The sequence below is a fragment of the Cetorhinus maximus genome, chromosome 2 (genome assembly GCF_964194155.1).
Source record: "Cetorhinus maximus chromosome 2, sCetMax3.hap1.1, whole genome shotgun sequence".
NCBI classification, from domain to species: domain Eukaryota; kingdom Metazoa; phylum Chordata; class Chondrichthyes; order Lamniformes; family Cetorhinidae; genus Cetorhinus; species Cetorhinus maximus.
Genome location: NC_135880.1, coordinates 184,586,948 through 184,603,621, shown reverse-complemented (window position 1 = coordinate 184,603,621; position 16,674 = coordinate 184,586,948). Strand labels below are relative to the sequence as shown.

General features: G+C 45.8%; 1 protein-coding gene across 2 annotated transcripts in view; it reads right to left on the bottom strand.

Moving 5' to 3' along the window:
• Positions 1-16,674, bottom strand: part of LOC144668435 (ADAMTS-like protein 1) — a 746,250-nt gene that overhangs the window by 10,849 nt on the left and 718,727 nt on the right. For both annotated transcript variants that reach the window (XM_078530487.1, XM_078530496.1), the window contains 3 exons: positions 6,998-7,210; positions 5,636-5,819; positions 3,306-3,513 (listed from right to left, as the gene is read on the bottom strand). In XM_078530487.1, coding sequence (XP_078386613.1) covers positions 3,306-3,513; positions 5,636-5,819; positions 6,998-7,210 — 605 coding nt within the window. The remainder of the gene's footprint in view (positions 1-3,305; positions 3,514-5,635; positions 5,820-6,997; positions 7,211-16,674) is intronic.

Genomic DNA, 16,674 nt, shown 5'->3' with positions numbered 1-16,674 from the left:
TGCATCGGTGGTGGAGGGAGTGAATGTTTGTGGATGTGGTATCAATCAAGCGGGCTGCTTTGTCCAGGATGGTGTCAAGCTTCTTGAGTGTTGTTGGAGTTGCACTCATCCAGGCAAGTGGAGAGTATTCCATCATCCTCCTGACTTGTCTACCACCTACAAGGCACAGGTTTTGGGGAGTCAGGAGGTGAGTTACTCACCGCGGGATTCCTAGCCTCTGACCTGCTCTTGTAGCCACAGTATTTATATGGTTAGTTCAGTTCACTTTCTGGTCAATGTGAATCCCCAGGATGTTGATTGTGGGGGATTCAGTGATGGTAATGCCATTGAACGTGAAGGGGCGATGGTTAAATTCTCTTTTGTTGGAAATGGTCATCGCCTGGCACTTGTGTGGCACGAATGTTACTTGCCACTTGTCCACCCAAGCTTGGATATTGTCCAGGTCTTGCTGTATTTGGACACAGACTGCTTCAGTATCTGAGGAGTCGCGAATGGTGCTGAACATTGTGCAATCATCAACGAACATCCCCACTTCTGACCTTATGATGGAAGGAAGGTCATTGATGAAGCAGCTGAAAATAGTTGCGCCTGGGACACTACACTGAGGAGCTCCTCCAGTGATACCCTGGAGCTGAGATGACTGACCTCCAACAACCACAACCATCTTCCTTTGTGCTAGGTATGTCTCCAACCGGCGAAGAGTTTCCCCCTGATTCCCATTGACTCCAGTTTTGCTAGGGCTCCTTGATGCCACACTGTCAAATGCTGCCTTGGTATCAAGGGCAGTCACTCTTACCTCACCTCGGGTGTTGAGCTCTTTTGTCCATGTTTGAACCAAGGCTGTAAGGAGGTCAGGAGCTGAGTGACCCTGACGGAACCCAAACTGGATGTCAGTGAGCAGGTTATTGCTAAGCAAGTGCTGCTTGTTAGCACTGTTGATAACCCATTCCATTACTTTACTGATGATTGAGAGTAGGCTGATGGGGCTGGGTTGGATTTGCCTGCTATTTGTGTACAGGACATACCTGGGATATTTTCCACATAGCCGGGTAGATGCCAGTGTTGTAGCTGCACTGGAACAGCTTGGCTAGGGGCATGGCAAGTTCTGGAAAACAAGTCTTCGGTACTTTTGCCGGGATATTGACAGGGCCCATAGCCTTTGCAGTATCCAGTGCCTTCAGCTGTTTCTTGATATCACATGGAGTGAATTGAATTGACTGAAGACTGGCATCTGTGGTGCTGGGGACCTCCGGAGGAGGCTGAGATGGACCATCCACTCGGCACTTCTGGTTGAAGATTGTAGCAAATGCTTCAGCCTTATCTTTTGCACTGATGTGCTGGGCTCCTCTGTCATTGAGGATGGGGATATTTGTGGATCCGCCTCCTCCAGTGAGTTGTTTAATTGTCCACCACCATGACTAGATGTGGCAGGACTGCAGAGCTTAGATCTGATCCGTTGGTTATGGGATCGCTTAGCTCTGTCTATCACCTGCTGCTTATGCTGTTTGGCACACAAGTAGTCCTGTGTTATAGCTTCACCAGGTTGACACCTCATTTTTAGGTATGCCTGGTGCTGCCCCTGGCATGCCCTCCTGCACTCTTCATTGAACCAGGGTTGATCCCCTGGCTTGATGGTAATGGTAGAGTGGGGGATATGCCAGGCCACGAGGTTACGGATTGTGTTTGAGTACAATTCTGCTGCTGTTGATGGCCAACAGCACCTCATGGATGCCCAGTCTTGAGTTGCTAGATCTGTTTGAAATCTATCCCATTTAGCATGGTGATAGTGCCACACAACACGATGGGGGGTATCCTCAATGTGGAGGCAGGACTTCACCTCCACAATGACTGTGTGGTGGTCACTCCTATTGATACTGTGGTGCACAGATGCATCTGTGGCAGTTAGGTTGGTGAGGATGAGGTAAAGTATGTCTTTCCCTCTTGTTGGTTCCCTCACCACCTGCCGCAGACCCAGTCTAGCAGCTATATCCTTTAGGACTCGGCCAGTAGTAGTGCTACTGAGCCACTCTTGGAGATGGACATTGAAGTCCCCCATCCAGAGTACATTCTGCGCCCTTGCCATCCTCACTTTTCCCTCCAAGGGGTGTTCAACATGGAGGAGCACTGATTCATCAGCTGAGGGAGGGCGGTACGTGGTAATCAGGAGGAGGTTTCCTTGCCCATGTTTGACCTGATGCTATGAGACTTCATGGGGTCCGGATTCGATGTTGAGGACTCCCAGGGCAACTCCCTCCCGACTGTATACCACTGTGCCGCCACCTCTGCTGGCCCTGTCATGCCGGTGGGACAGGACAAACCCAGGGATGGTGATGGTGGAGTCTGGGACATTATCTGTAAGATCTGATTCCATGAGGATGACTAGTCTGTGAGACTAGTCAATTTTGGCACTAGCCCCCAGATGTTAGTAAGGAGGACTTTGCAGGGTTGACAGGGCTGAGATTGCTGTTGTCATTTCCGGTGCCTATGCCAAGACTCTGCAGCAGTTTGATACAACTGAATGGCTTGCTAGGCCATTGCAGAGGCACTTAAGAGTCAACCACATTGCTGTGGGTCTGGTGTCACATGTAGGCCAGATCGGGTAAGGGCGGCAGATTTCCTTCCCTGAAGGACATTAGTGAACCAGATGGGTTTTTACAACAATCGGCAATGTTTCATGGTCATCATCCGACTTTTAATTCCAAATTTTTATTGAATTCAAATTCCACCAACCGGGATTCAAACCCGGGTCCCCAGAGCATTACTCTGAGTCTCTGGATTACTCGTCCAGCCACAATACCATCGCCTCCCTGTATTCTCCAATTCTGGTGGATCCCTGCCGCAGGTTTGGTGTGTACCCACTGGCAATGGGGATACCTTCATTCAAGAGATCAAGGGGTAGAGCTTGCTGCCGTGTCTCTGAAGTGGCTCTGCTGATACAGGATAGGCAGACAAGCTCTCTGGGGGGGAATGGGAGGAGAACAGACTCAGGCCCTGACAGTGTCTCACCCTGAGGCAGACAAACATTTCAAATGGAGGAGCCACATCCCCTCGCTGCCAAAGGCCTGCTGCTCAAAGTGCCGGTGCCTGACCCTCTCAGTATTGGGTGTGCTCCCAGCGTTTAGATAATGATGACAGTGAGCTCACACAAGCTACAAAGTTTGTTAAATGACCCAATAATAAAACACTTGCGATAACATTTCACATTTTCAGGGCAAGTTTCGGAACTAGATTGATATAAAATGTATGAATGCTATTTCCAATCGACTAGAGATATCACTGTTAACATTATTTTAATTGATACAAACCTGTCCCCAATTTGAAGTGAACCATTCTGAACATGGCTGCCTGTTACAGGTCTGGGAATCCACTGGTTTCTTTCCTGACTGGGCACAGAAGCCGGGTGACAGATCGAGAAGTATTCCAGCTGCTGTCACCTTCTGACAACTGACCAGACGCCTCTGAGTCCCTCCCCCGCAGTACTGAGGACAAGGGGACCAACTGCTCACAGTCCACCTAGAGAAAGTCATTGCAAGAGACAACCTTTTTCATTGAATGTAAGATATGTCATAAAACACAGCCCCTGTTTAAATCTCTGTCATCCTCCTAACGCCTCCCCATTCCCCCTTGCACCAATTTACACTCTGATCCCAATTTCTCTCAGCCAGGAGAACAATAAATCATTCACCCCCAAATCCCTCTGCATTTGCTCCCATATCCAATCTTCATAAATCACAGATTAACTACTGAATGACAGTTTCTTCGGAGTTCAACTCCTTGCCAAATGTGACCACTTATCAAGGAATCCAATTGAAAATGTACATATTCACCTAATTGAAGCAAATTACCCGGACTGAGGTTGCGCTCAGACCTGAGCTTATCATCTTGTGGCTATTGAGCTAACGTTCACTTCACCACAGCAGGTCTGACAGCATCTGCGGAGAGGAACACAGTTAACGTTTCGAGTCCGAATGACTCTTCATCAGAACTAAGTGAAAATAGAAAAGAGGTGAAATAAGTTTCACCTCTTTCCTATTTTTCCTTAGTTCTGATGAAGAGTCATTCGGACTCGAAATGTTAACTGTGTTCCTCTCCGCAGATGCTGTCAGGCCTGCTGAGTTTTTCCAGGTATTTTTGTTGTTGTTTTGGATTTCCAGCATCCGTAGTTTTTTTGCTTTTTTCACTTCACCTCAACTTTTCTCCCTCCTTCTCGAAGGTACTAACCCCAGCTGGATAATAAATGGTGGCAGCTTATTCTCCACATTACGTAAACGTGCTTATCCAATGATCGGGTGATATAATTAATTACTTTTGATGTAGAATGTGAAATATTCATTTTGTAAGACTGAGCCCTGAATTTATATTGAACCTGTGATGCCATTTGACCATAAGTCACCTGAAAATTCCCACACAGAGAATTAAGTATGAAAATTCACCCGATCTAACCCTCAAACCAATAGCAAGCCTTTCCTGGACTAGGCTGAAACAAACACTGATATTAAAGCAATAAAGACAATTAAAATGTTAAGAGAGGTGATATTAACCCGTACTCTAAACTATTCAATACAGATTCTTCTTTGGTTCCTTCTCCCATTCTCACCAAATCTTTGCAGTTACTCTATGCAATCTAACCTAATTTTCTATACTGAATAGTCAGTTCCAAGCCCGAGGTTCCCCCATGTACACACGTAAAAAACTCTGACCTATTTTGCTAAAGCAGATCTTACTTCTACCTTTAATTTTAACTCACTCTCACTTTCAACCCTGCCCCCTGGTGCACACAATTCGGTTTGGAGAGACAGCCACTTAAAACAGGAGGCTGTTCTGATTGGCTTGAAGGGTGTTTTTCTGCAGCCAATTGTAAGACTGAAGAGTGAAGTGTGACCTATTGCATCATTGACCCATTTAGACCCAGCTAATTCGAGAAGGGTCATTCATGACCGAGTATTTTGTCAACAGACTCAGTGCACCTGGACAGGAGAACCCTCCTGTAGTCAACTAAGGATTAACTTCATTTACAATTCTATAGCTACAATTATTATCAGTTAGTGAATATGTTAAAGTTCATTGGATTATTGGAAAACTACCTTACATCAGAGTGCACCATATTGTAGCTAATAAAAGACTATTGTATATAACCCCCACCATGATTCCACCTTTGTGCTTGCCCCGCCCCACTACCCCCGCCTCCCCCCAGTCCTCCCTGTCTAAAACCCCGGTCTTACCTGTCAACCTGGCCTCCATGTTCCTTGTAGTCCCAGCAGTGACCACAACTGTGTTCTGGCACTGCTGGGACTACTCAACTGCTGACCAATCAGATTGGCCGGCTGCTCTGGAAGGCAGGACTTCCTTTCCCTCAGGGCTGGAGTCCCACACAGGTTGTGTATTGTTGCTGCAGGGCAGCCCTTTTTAAAGTTGGGGGGCTCAGGATCGACTTTTCCACTGGGAAACCCCATAGAATAATTCATTCCCAACATTATATTCCAGCATATGGACCAATTACAATGTTTCAATACCAGAACACACACACAAAAAAAAGCACATTGATTAGTTTCCAAAGTTATACAGAGAATTAAGTTTAGCTGCAATCAGGAGCAATAATTATCATGAAGCTCAGATATTCAGATTGTTTACTCACCGAGGAGGACAATCCCTTACATTACAAGCAACCGCACGGATATCTGGTTGAGGCTTGCTCTTGCAGTGAGACTTGTCAACTTCAATGCTGTTGTCCCTCAGACACTTTAGCTTGGGAAACTGCAAACCTTTATTCCCACATGGTGCTGAGCATGGAACGAGCTCACCAATCAACCACGCGTACTCTAACACAGAGACATAGGAACTGAAATTGTCTCGATAATTCAACCTATTTCAACATTTAACAGAACAATGAATATTCTCTGTACTGCTTCTAGAATTCTTCACTATTTTCACTTAACATCAAGTGTTCTTGCAAAGTTTCTGTTGTTACTTGATCATTTTATTCCTGTTATTAAACTATAATAAATACTAAAATCTTTCAAAGAGCTTTGGTAGAGGTCACGGGTTTGGAAGGTGCTGTTGAAAGAGCCTTGGTGAGTTGCTGCAGTGCATCTTGTAGATGGTACACACTGCTGCTACTGTGTCGGTGGTGGAGGGAGTGAATGTTTGTGGATGTGGTGTCAATAAAGCGGGCTGCTTTGTCCTGGAAGGTGTCAAACTTCCTGAGAGTTGTGGGAGCTGCACTCATCCAGGCAAGTGGGGAGTATTCCATCACACTCCTGATTTGTGCCTTATAGATGGTGGACAGGCTTTGGGGAGTCAGGAGGTGAGTTACTCACCACAGAATTCCCAGCCTCTGACCTGCTCTTGTAGCCGCAGTATTTATATGGCTGGTCGTATTAAGTTTCTGGTTAATAGTAATGGTCAGGATGTTGATGGTGGGGGATTCAGTGATGGTAATGCTGTTGAATGTCAAGGGGAAATGGTTAGATTCTCTGGCATTGGAGATGGTCATTGCCTGGCACTCGTGTGATGGGAATGTTACTTGCCACTTATCTGCCCAAGCCTGAATGTTGTCCAGGTCTTGCTGCATGTGGATATGGACTGCTTCAGTATCTGAGGAGTTGTAAATGGTACTGAACACTAATTTTTCTCTAACAAATTACTCATTTATTTTATCAGTTCACACACTTTGGAGCTGCAAAAGTAGGTCAAGGTTGACATGATTATGTCATAATTGACCTTTGCCATTCGGCAAGGACAATGTCGATGTTTGGTAATTACTGTCCGCTCATACACCTTTCACCATCACAACATATTCCATCTGTTATGAAAAGACAACATTTTTGTGTTTTCTAAAATTCCCACAATCTTTCTTAATTGTTTGGCAAGGGAGAGATGTAACATATCCCTGGGGTCTTTTAGGGAATGTGCTGCAAATCTAACTCTTGCCTATCCAGTGGGAGGGCAGCACCACATTAACAACTGTTGTCACTATCATTTTATATAAGAAACATACCTGCTATCTCCAGTGTAAGCTTCAGTGTGATATTGCCAGCTTCATTCCGAGCTACACAGCTGTAATTACCTCGATGTCCCTTTGTGACTGTTAGGATTTGAAGAATCCGTTGTGAAGCTAGGATCTGATGTTTCTGTCCTAACCCTGTGCTTATGATTTTGCCATTATGCAGCCAGCTGATGCTGGGTTTTGGATGGCCTTTAACAGGACAGCCTGGAATGGGAAAGGAAGATTATCAAAACTAATAGCTTGGAAAATGTAAAAGCTGGTGTCGTCCAATTATGTTTCAGTCTCCTTAATTCCCATTCCTGTGCAGCCAATCAAAATCTTTCACTCCCCAGAGTTGTTACTTCTCAAACTTCTTGGTTACATCAAAGAGACTGGGACATGAAGTGGATCTAAACCAATCAAAATGAACCGTTTACCAATTAATTGTTGCTATCTCATGTGTACTGACAAATCCTTCAATCGGCAAAAATGTCCAAAACTTTGGTATGAAACTGAATTTATCATCTTAGCAGGATAAAATGTTCCATTAGGAGCTACAGTTTGATCTATAAATATAGGAATACTCTTGTAACTTATAAGAATTTAGAAGGCTGGATTTGCACCTTATCCTTTCACCCTTAAATTTCAATATAGAAATTTGGAAAAGCTTGGAATGAGGAGAGGCCATTCAGATTAATTGGTGCTGAAGTTGTTAGTAAGCTGATACATGTGTATAATTACCCCTGCTTAAAAACTGCTCACCACATCGTGTCAGGGAGCATATTGTTTGTGTGCTGGTGTCTTACTGTTGCGATGACAGGGAGTTCAACTTCAGGATTCTCCAGGAGTTTCCCAGAATGGAATGCGAATCTCACAGGCATTGGTACTGGTAACCTGAACATAGAGTTTGCAGCTTTTGGTGCACAACTGTAGTGGATGGGTCACGCTGATAGTGTGCACCAGTCACACCAGTTGTATGTGCTGGTAACTCACACCGGTAGTGTGGGCCAATGTAAGTACTTTCATTGCCTGCTCACCAGTGACCTCTTGGTTGTCAGAACTTCTTGTACAATAGCTGTTGCTGCAAAACTACAAGCAAATCTACTCAACTACAATGGATCCAAACTTTACAAGGTTCATGTAATAATCTTTGCAGGTATCACTTGATTAGATTTCATGCAATCGAAGGTCACATGATTAACCCTCCTGGAATATCTCCTACCAGAGCTAGTGCCACCTTGGGATTAGTTCATATTTACTGCCCTCAGTTATGGGCCAGTTAACTTAGTTTAATTCAAATCAGATCCAAAGTCACTTGAACTTACAAAAGTCTTGCAGATTTAAAACAGAAACCACCAGCAAAGGAATCGGATTTACAATTGGGAGGAATAGGAATCAACAAAGGGAATCTCTATATGTTGATTTGCAGTGCTCAAACTACAAACAGAATATGCTCCACATTGACAGAAACAGAAATACCTGGAAAAACTCAGCAGGTCTGGCAGCATCGGCGGAGAGGAGGACAGTTGATGTTTCGAGTCCTCATGACCCTTCAATGCTCCACATTGCTTTGCTTGCTGCTCACTAAAGCAATAAAAATTGTTTGTGCTTTTGCACAAAGATGCAATTCTGGCCTATTTGTCCACACTGTTGAGCCTTTGTGGGCGCCCATGAAGACAAAGATTAGCCCCGCCACCTCACTAACAGGAGATCTCAACATTCCTTATTCCTCGTAGGGTAAGGTGTCTCAAAAATTTGAGCAGTAGGTGAAGCTAGCTGTTTCACGCTGCTGCTATACAATAGCAACACGAGTGTATTCACCACTAACAGGATGCTGACGGTGAGCCTAAAAGACAGTCTGCCTATGTGGGGCCGAATCGTCCCAGATTTGCACTAAGTGCAGTAGCGGCTGGGAAAAATGATGTTTTACCCGTTGGCCACACAGCGGCTGCCCGTGCCGTATCATTCCAAACCCGCTGCATTAATTATGCATTCCCAGGGAACATGACTTTTCCATGGTGGGCAGGCTCTCATTTGCCTGCCATGCCATCACCTCGCCGCTTCATCACACAGGGCACCATATTGAAAGTGCAGCCATGTGCACACCTCTCAGTGCTTCCAGCCCAGGGCTGCTACATGAGAAAAGATGGTCCCGAAAGGCAAAAAGACTGCAGCCCCCCCACTTCAGTGATGTGTCCCTCGAGCGCCTTTTGAACACCATGGAGGCCTGCCAGGATGTCCTTTCCCCCCGCTCTGGCTGCAGTAGGGCAGCAGCATCACCAATCCAGCATGGTGGCAGCGGTGGTCAGTGCCAATGCCCTGCAAAAGAGGACAGCCACCCAGTGCCACTACAGGATGAATGGTCTCATCCGTTCTGTCAGGGTAATTCACTCTTATCATCACTCTCAACTCACACACTCACAAACCCATCACACATCCACAGGGATCTCACACCTCAAGGGACAACACCACTAACTCTCACACACACCCTCACATCTCCATCAGGCTCATATCATCTGGAGCTCACATCCTCATCCCGTCCATGATTCCATTCACCACACAAACATTCCACTCAGTGCCATGTGTCCTGCTCACGCTCTCCCCATCTGTTTCCATGCAGGAGAAGCTGGCTCACATCAGCAGGGAGAGGTCCCAGATGGAGGTGGAGTGGTCCACATTAGGCCCCTCACTCACTTTGAGGAGCGGCCATCACGCTGACTGGTGAGGATGTGGACCATCCCTGCGGTGACAGTGAGGTCGCTCTCTCAATGCAACTGTGAGTGCTCTCTCTCCTGCTTTTGACACTGCTGCCATGCACTAATTATCTCTACTTCAGTTCACAGGGAGCTCTGGCAAGCGACCGACACCCTCAGCCAGCCATTCCCTCAGCTCCATCCAGGTCCTCAACTCCAGCCAAGAGGACACCTCCCCTGTTGAAGAGCTGGAAATAAGCAGCCTGGAAGACCCATCACAGTGCTTAGCCACACCCTCCACCAGCGCAGAGACACACACCTCAGTGAGACCTGGATCTAGATCATGCTTGGGTTCACAATTCCTGGTGAATTCCTGCAGTGCATCAGTGTGGTACACACTGCTGCTACTGTGTGTCAGTGGTGGAGAGAGTGAATGTTTGTGGATGTGGTGCCAATCAAGTGGGGCTGCTTTACCCTGGATGGTTTCAAGCTTCTTGAGAGTTGTGGGAGCTGCACTCATCCAGGTAAGTGGAGGCTATTCCATCACACTCCTGGCTTGTGCTTTGTAGATGTTGGACAGGCTTTGGGGAGTCAGGAGGTCAGTTACTCGCCGCAGGATTCCTAGCCTCTGACCTGCTCTTGTAGCCACAGTATTTATATGACTAGTCCAGTTCAGTTTCTGGTCAATGGTAACCCCCAGGATGTTAATAGTGGGGGATTCAGTGATGGCCATTTAACATCAAGATGAGATGATTAGATTCTCTCTTGTTGGAGATGGTCATTCCCTGGCACTTGTGAGGTGCAAATGTAGTTCACACTACACATCAGCCCAAGCCTGGATATTGTCCAGGTCTTGCTGCATTTGGACATGGACTGCTTCAGTATCTGAGGAGTTGCAAATGGTGCAGGACATTGTGCAATCATCAGCGAACATCCCCACTTCTGACCTTATGATAGAAGGAAGGTCATTGATGAAGCAGCTGAAGATGGTTGGGCCTAGGACACTACCCTGAGGAACTCCTGCAGTTATGTCCTGAAACTGAGATGATTGACCTCCAACCACAACCATCTTCCTTTGTGCTAGGTATGACTCCAACCAGTGAAGAATTTTCCCCCCGATTCTCATGATTCCAGTTTTACTAGGGCTCCTTGATGCCACACGGTCAAATGATAGCCAAGCTGTTCCAGTGCAGCTACAACACTGGCGTCTACATAGCAATATGCAAAACTGCCCAGGTATGTCCTGTCCACAAAAAGCAAGGCAAATTCAACCCAGCCAATTACCACCCCATCAGTCTGCTCTTGATGATCAGCAAAATGATGGAAGGGGTCATCAACAGTGCTATCAAACAACACTTACTTAGTAATAACCTGCTCACCTCCTTACTAACATCTGGGGGCTAGTGCCAAAATATGTCCTGTCCCACCAGCAGCACAGACCCAGCAGAGGTGGCGGAACAGTGGTACACAGTCAGGAGGGAGTCCTCAGCATCGACTCCGGGCTGCATGAAGTCTCATGGCATCAGGTCAAACATGGGCAAGGAAACCTCCTGCTGATGACCACATACCGCCCTCCCTCAGCTGATGAATGAATGCTCCTCCATGTTGAACACCACTTGGAGGAAGCACTGAGGGTGGCTAAGATGCAGAAGTACTCTGGGTGGGAGACTTCAATGTCCATCTCCAAGAGTGGCTCGGTAGCACTGACCGAGCTGGCCAAGTCCTAAAGGACATAGCAGCTAGACTGGGTCTGCGGCAGGTGGCAAGGGAACCAACAAGAGGGAAAAACATACTTGACCTCATCCTCACCAACCTGCCTGCTACAGATGCATCTGTCCATGACAGTATCGGTAGGAGTGACCACTGCACAGTCATTATGGAGACGAAATCCCACCTTCGCATTGAGGATACCCTCCATCGTGTTGTGTGGCACTACCGCTGTGCTAAATGGGATAGACTTCGAACAGATATAGCTACTCAAGACTGGGCATCCATGAGGTGCTGTGGGCCATCAGCAGCAGCAGAATTGTACTTGAACACAATCTGTAACTTCATAGACCAGCATATCCTGCGCTCTCCCATTACTATCAAGCTAAGGGATCAATTCTGGTTCCATGAAGAGTGCAGGAAGGCATGCCAGGAGCAGCACCAGGCATACCAAACAATGAGGTGTCGACCTGGTGAAGCTATAACACAGGACTATAGACAGAGCCAAGCAATCCCACAACCAACGGATCAGATCTAAGCTCTACAGTCCTGCCACATCCAGTTGTGACTGGTGGTGGATAATTAAACTCACTGGAGGAGGAGACCCCACAAATATCCCCATCCTCAATGATGGAGGATCCCAGCACATCAGTGCAAAAGATAAGGCTGAAGCATTTGTGACAATCTTCAGCCAGAGGTGCCAAGTGAATGATCCATCTCAGCCTCCTCCGGAGGTCCCCAGCATCACAGATGCCAGTCTTCAGTCAATTCAATTCGTTCCATGTGACATCAAGAAATGGCTGAAGGCACTGGATACTGCAAAGGCTATGGGCCCTGACAATAATCCGGCAATAGTACTGAAGCCTTGTGTACCATAACTTGCCGTGCCCCTAGCCAAGCTGTTCAGTGCAGCTACAACACTGGCATCTACCCGGCTATGTGAAAAATTGTCTAGGTATGTCCTGTACATAAAAAGCAGGACAACTCCAACCCGGCCAATTACCACCCCATCAGTCTATTCTCAATCATCAGTAAAGTGATGGAAGGAGTCATCAACAGTGCTAACAAGCGACACTTGCTTAGCAATAAACTGCTCACTGATACCCAGTTTGGGTTCCGCCAGGGCCACTCAGCTCCAAACCTCATTACAGCCTTGGTTCAAACATGGACAAAAGAGCTGAACTCCATAGGTGAGGTGAGAGTGACTGTCCTTCACATCAAGGCAGCATTTGACCGAGTGTGGCATCAATGAGCCCAAGCAAAACTGGAGTCAATGGGAATCAGGGGAAAAACTCTCCACTGGTTGGATATCTAGCGTGGATATCACATATCTAGCACAAAGGAATGTGTTTGTGGTTGTTGGAGGTCAGTCACCTCAGCTCCAGAACATCACTGCAGGAGTTCCTCAGGATAGTGTCCTAGGCCCAACATCTTCAGTTGCTTCATCGATGATCTTCCTTCCATCATAAGGTCAGAAGTGGGGATGTTCGCTGAAGATTGCACAATGTTCAGCACCATTCGTGACTCCTCAGATACTGAAGCAGCCCATGTCCAAATGCAGCAAGACCTGGACAATATCCAGGCTTGGGCTGACAAGCAGCATGTAACGTTTGCACCACACAAGTGCCAGGCAATGACCATTTCCAACAAAAGAGAACTTAACCATCGCCCCTTGATGTTCAATGGCATCACCATCACTAAATCCCCCACTATCAACATCCTGGGAGTTACCATTGACCAGAAACTGAACTGGACCAGCCATATAAAAACTGTGGCTACAAGAGCAGGTCAGAGGTCGGGAATTCTACAGAGAGTAACTCACCTCCTGACTCCCCAAAGCCTGTCCACCATCTACAATGCACAAGTCAGGGGTGTGATGGAATACTCCCCACTTCCTTGTGCAGACCTGATGGGCCGAATGGCCTCCTTCTGCACTGTAAAGATTCTGTGATTCTGTGGATGAGTGCAGCTCCCACAACACTCAAGAAGCTTGACATCATCCAGGACAAAGCAGCCAGCTTGATTGGCACCACATCTGCAAACATTCACTCTCTCCACCACCAATGCACAGTGGCAGCAGTGTGTACCAACTACAAGATGCAGGAATTCACCAAGGTTTCTTAGACAATACCTTCCAAATCTGCGACCTCCACCATCTAGGACAAGGGCAGCAGACACATGGGAACACTACCACCTGGATGTTCCCCTCCAAGTCACTCACCATCCTGACCTGGAAATATATCGCCGTTCCTTCACTGTCTCTGGGTCAAAATCCTGGAACTCCCTCCCTAACAACACTGTGGGTGTACCTACACCACATGAACTGCAGCAGTTCAAGAAGGCAGCTCACCACCACCTTCTCAAGGGCAACTCGGGATGGGCAATAAATGCTGGCCCAGCCAGCGAAGCCCACATCCCGTGAATGAATAAAAAAATAAATACATCTCCAGGTTTCACCTAATTATAACCACAGCTTTCAGATTGTGCAATGGCCGTCCATGCAGAACTTTATTTAAGTCTTTCTGCAACTTTCAGCATGTTGTATAATTTATCTTCTGAACAGCCATTCGAGATTCTCTTTCCTTAGAGGAAACTGATCAGGCAGAATCTCCCCTTCTGATTCCATGCTGACTCCCATTTCCCAGATATTGTTCCCAGTAGCCAAGGACATTACTTTTTCACTTTTATTGGATAAGAGTAATGGTTCTTTAGGTTCGGTTTGACACCTCATTTGGTACCAAGTTGTGTTTGCCTCTAATCCAATAGGTCTTTCTACATTTAGCAACGTCTTCAGGATGAACTTATGAAATAGGAGCAGCAGGTGGGTCATAGGCCCCTCAAGCCTGATCTGTGTAGTCACACGGCTACTTTATAGATTTTGTTTGTAATCCCATTTCGGATCTTTGTGTGTACATTGTGTGTGCCTGGCCGAGGAATTGTTTCAATGCAGGAACAAAGCAGCTAATATCACAGTGTCCGATGTGCATGGTTTGGCATTTTGTATAGGTTCTGAGAAAAGTCCAGAAAATGGAGGAGAGTTAATGACCATTCCTTTGTGCAGCTGAGTGGAAATGATATGTTTCCCAAGAAAGCTTTGGGATGGCTTCAAAGTGTATATATGGGGACAAAGTAACCATTGTATCCAGTGAAAGGACACGAGTTAAACAGCTCAGCGAATGTGAGAAACGAAAATCAGTAACTAGCATGTGTGCAGTGGTACAGTTCTTCTCACTCTCAACATGTCATGGAAAAAATCTAGAATGGACAGGACAGTAATTTGGGGGATGGCAGGAAAACAAAATTTATTGAAGCAATAGGAATGGCTGTACAATTGGACATGAGAAAAAGATACTGATTGGCTGTTAAGTCGGCTCCGATTGGTTGAAGCGTTGACACGTTCCTTTTGCCCATGAAGGACAGGGTCCGGCGTATGAATATGAGCCTCTAGCTTGTGTAAGTGAGCCACACTGTGAGCTCGACTGATAATCTTAAATTGATTGCGTGATTCTTAACACATTCAGGATTGTTCAGCAAGTGCTGTCTAATTGCAGAATTACATCTAACATTAAACATTATGTTCTAAGTTTTGCAGGCACGAGCAGGTTGAGTACGATCAGCATTCTGCCTATTGAAATTAGCCAATGGGAACATGTCCAGGTGCTGTGCCTTTTTAAAATTAAATAAAAGCGAAGGGAACAAAATTCCCTGGTGCATTCTCCATGGCAATGCCTCGACCAGAGTCAACTTGCCAACCAATCAGCACACTTTTCTTATGCAGTATAAATTGTTGCTTCCTTAGAAATTTGGCATTCTTGTATCAGCCCTTACAAGTTCAAGATGAAAAGTTTCAACAGCATGTCTCTTTTTTCAGTAATACTCAAGTTCTGTGCTACCAAGTGACTACTATTAAAAACAAAATTCATATAAATATCCATCTTTACCTCTCCAGCATATAATGCACTGGTCTAAATGCTGGAGCGGACTGATGACAGTTTCTCTGGGACTCTGTCTCTATTGAAATATGCATTTAAGGGATAGCAACATGACATCACTAGAAGGGAAGTGTCCTATACAATCCAGTCTTACTTTCACTTTTGTCTTTGAGCAGAGCAGAACAAACACACCAGAACACACACACATGCACCTCAAACTGCCCGAAGGAAAAGTGAATTTATTCCGGAGGGGCATAGTTACCTCAGACAGATGGCCTGGTGGCTCCTCTGGTGTTAGACACCTCCTCAGCAGTTTGCTGTTGGACATATTCATGCCCTCTCTGCTCTGTAGGACTGACCTGGGTGCTTCACCAATATTATGAGACTCTCTGAGGAGCACTTGCTAATTCTGCTTTCGAACTGTCTTAATGAACCCCTCCTCCAATAATGTGGGATGTGGTTAGAGTCTCATTGAGTCAAGCGACTTCCTCTGACTGAATGGGGTCAGTAGAATGTTGGCCCCGTTATTCCGACAGTTGGTTGTACTCTTTCCTTTGGGAATGAAGGTTGTTTATTCAGGGTTTGAAGTGTGTAATCCAGGTAAATATTCCAGTGTAGTACTGAGAGAGGTTCTCTTCTTTGAATGAGATGTTAAAGATCCTATGGCACTATTGGAAAAAGTGCAAAGAGTCCTCCCAATGTGTGGACTGTCATTTCTTCCTCAGTCAATAAGACCCAAAAGCAGATTTGATTGGTTATTCATCCGTATCTGTTTGTGGGATTTTGTTGGGAAAGATTGTTGGCACTGATCAGAGAGATCTTTCAAAGAACCAACACAGATACAATGTGCTGAGTGGCCTCCTCCTGTGCTTTATGATTCTATAAAAATGTGTGTTGCTATGTTTTCCTACATAACAACCACATTTAATTAACTATATGTGAAGCACCTTACCGCTTTATGCTTGATAGAAATGCAAGGGTTGTATTTCTCACAGATAGGAGCTCTATCTAGTTTCAAACATCACAACATTCTATATGTGCTATCTTTCAGCAGCACAAGACAAAATAAAAGCAGGAAATGCTGGAAAAACTCAGCAGGTCTGGCAGCATCTGTGGAGAGAGAAACAGAGTTAACGTTTCGAGTCCAATGGCTCTTCTTTGAAACCCCTTTATTTTAAATTTTGAATTCTCCTTAATGAGGTGATATTTCCCAAACACTTTCCAGGTTAACAGTATTTTAAAAACCTGACATTCTGACTTTCTTCTCTGTACTGGAATAATGATATAGTAAAGAATGTCTTCACTTGCTGGCTCTGCTCTGGTTACAGAAACAAGCCCGCACCCAGTCATCTGTTTC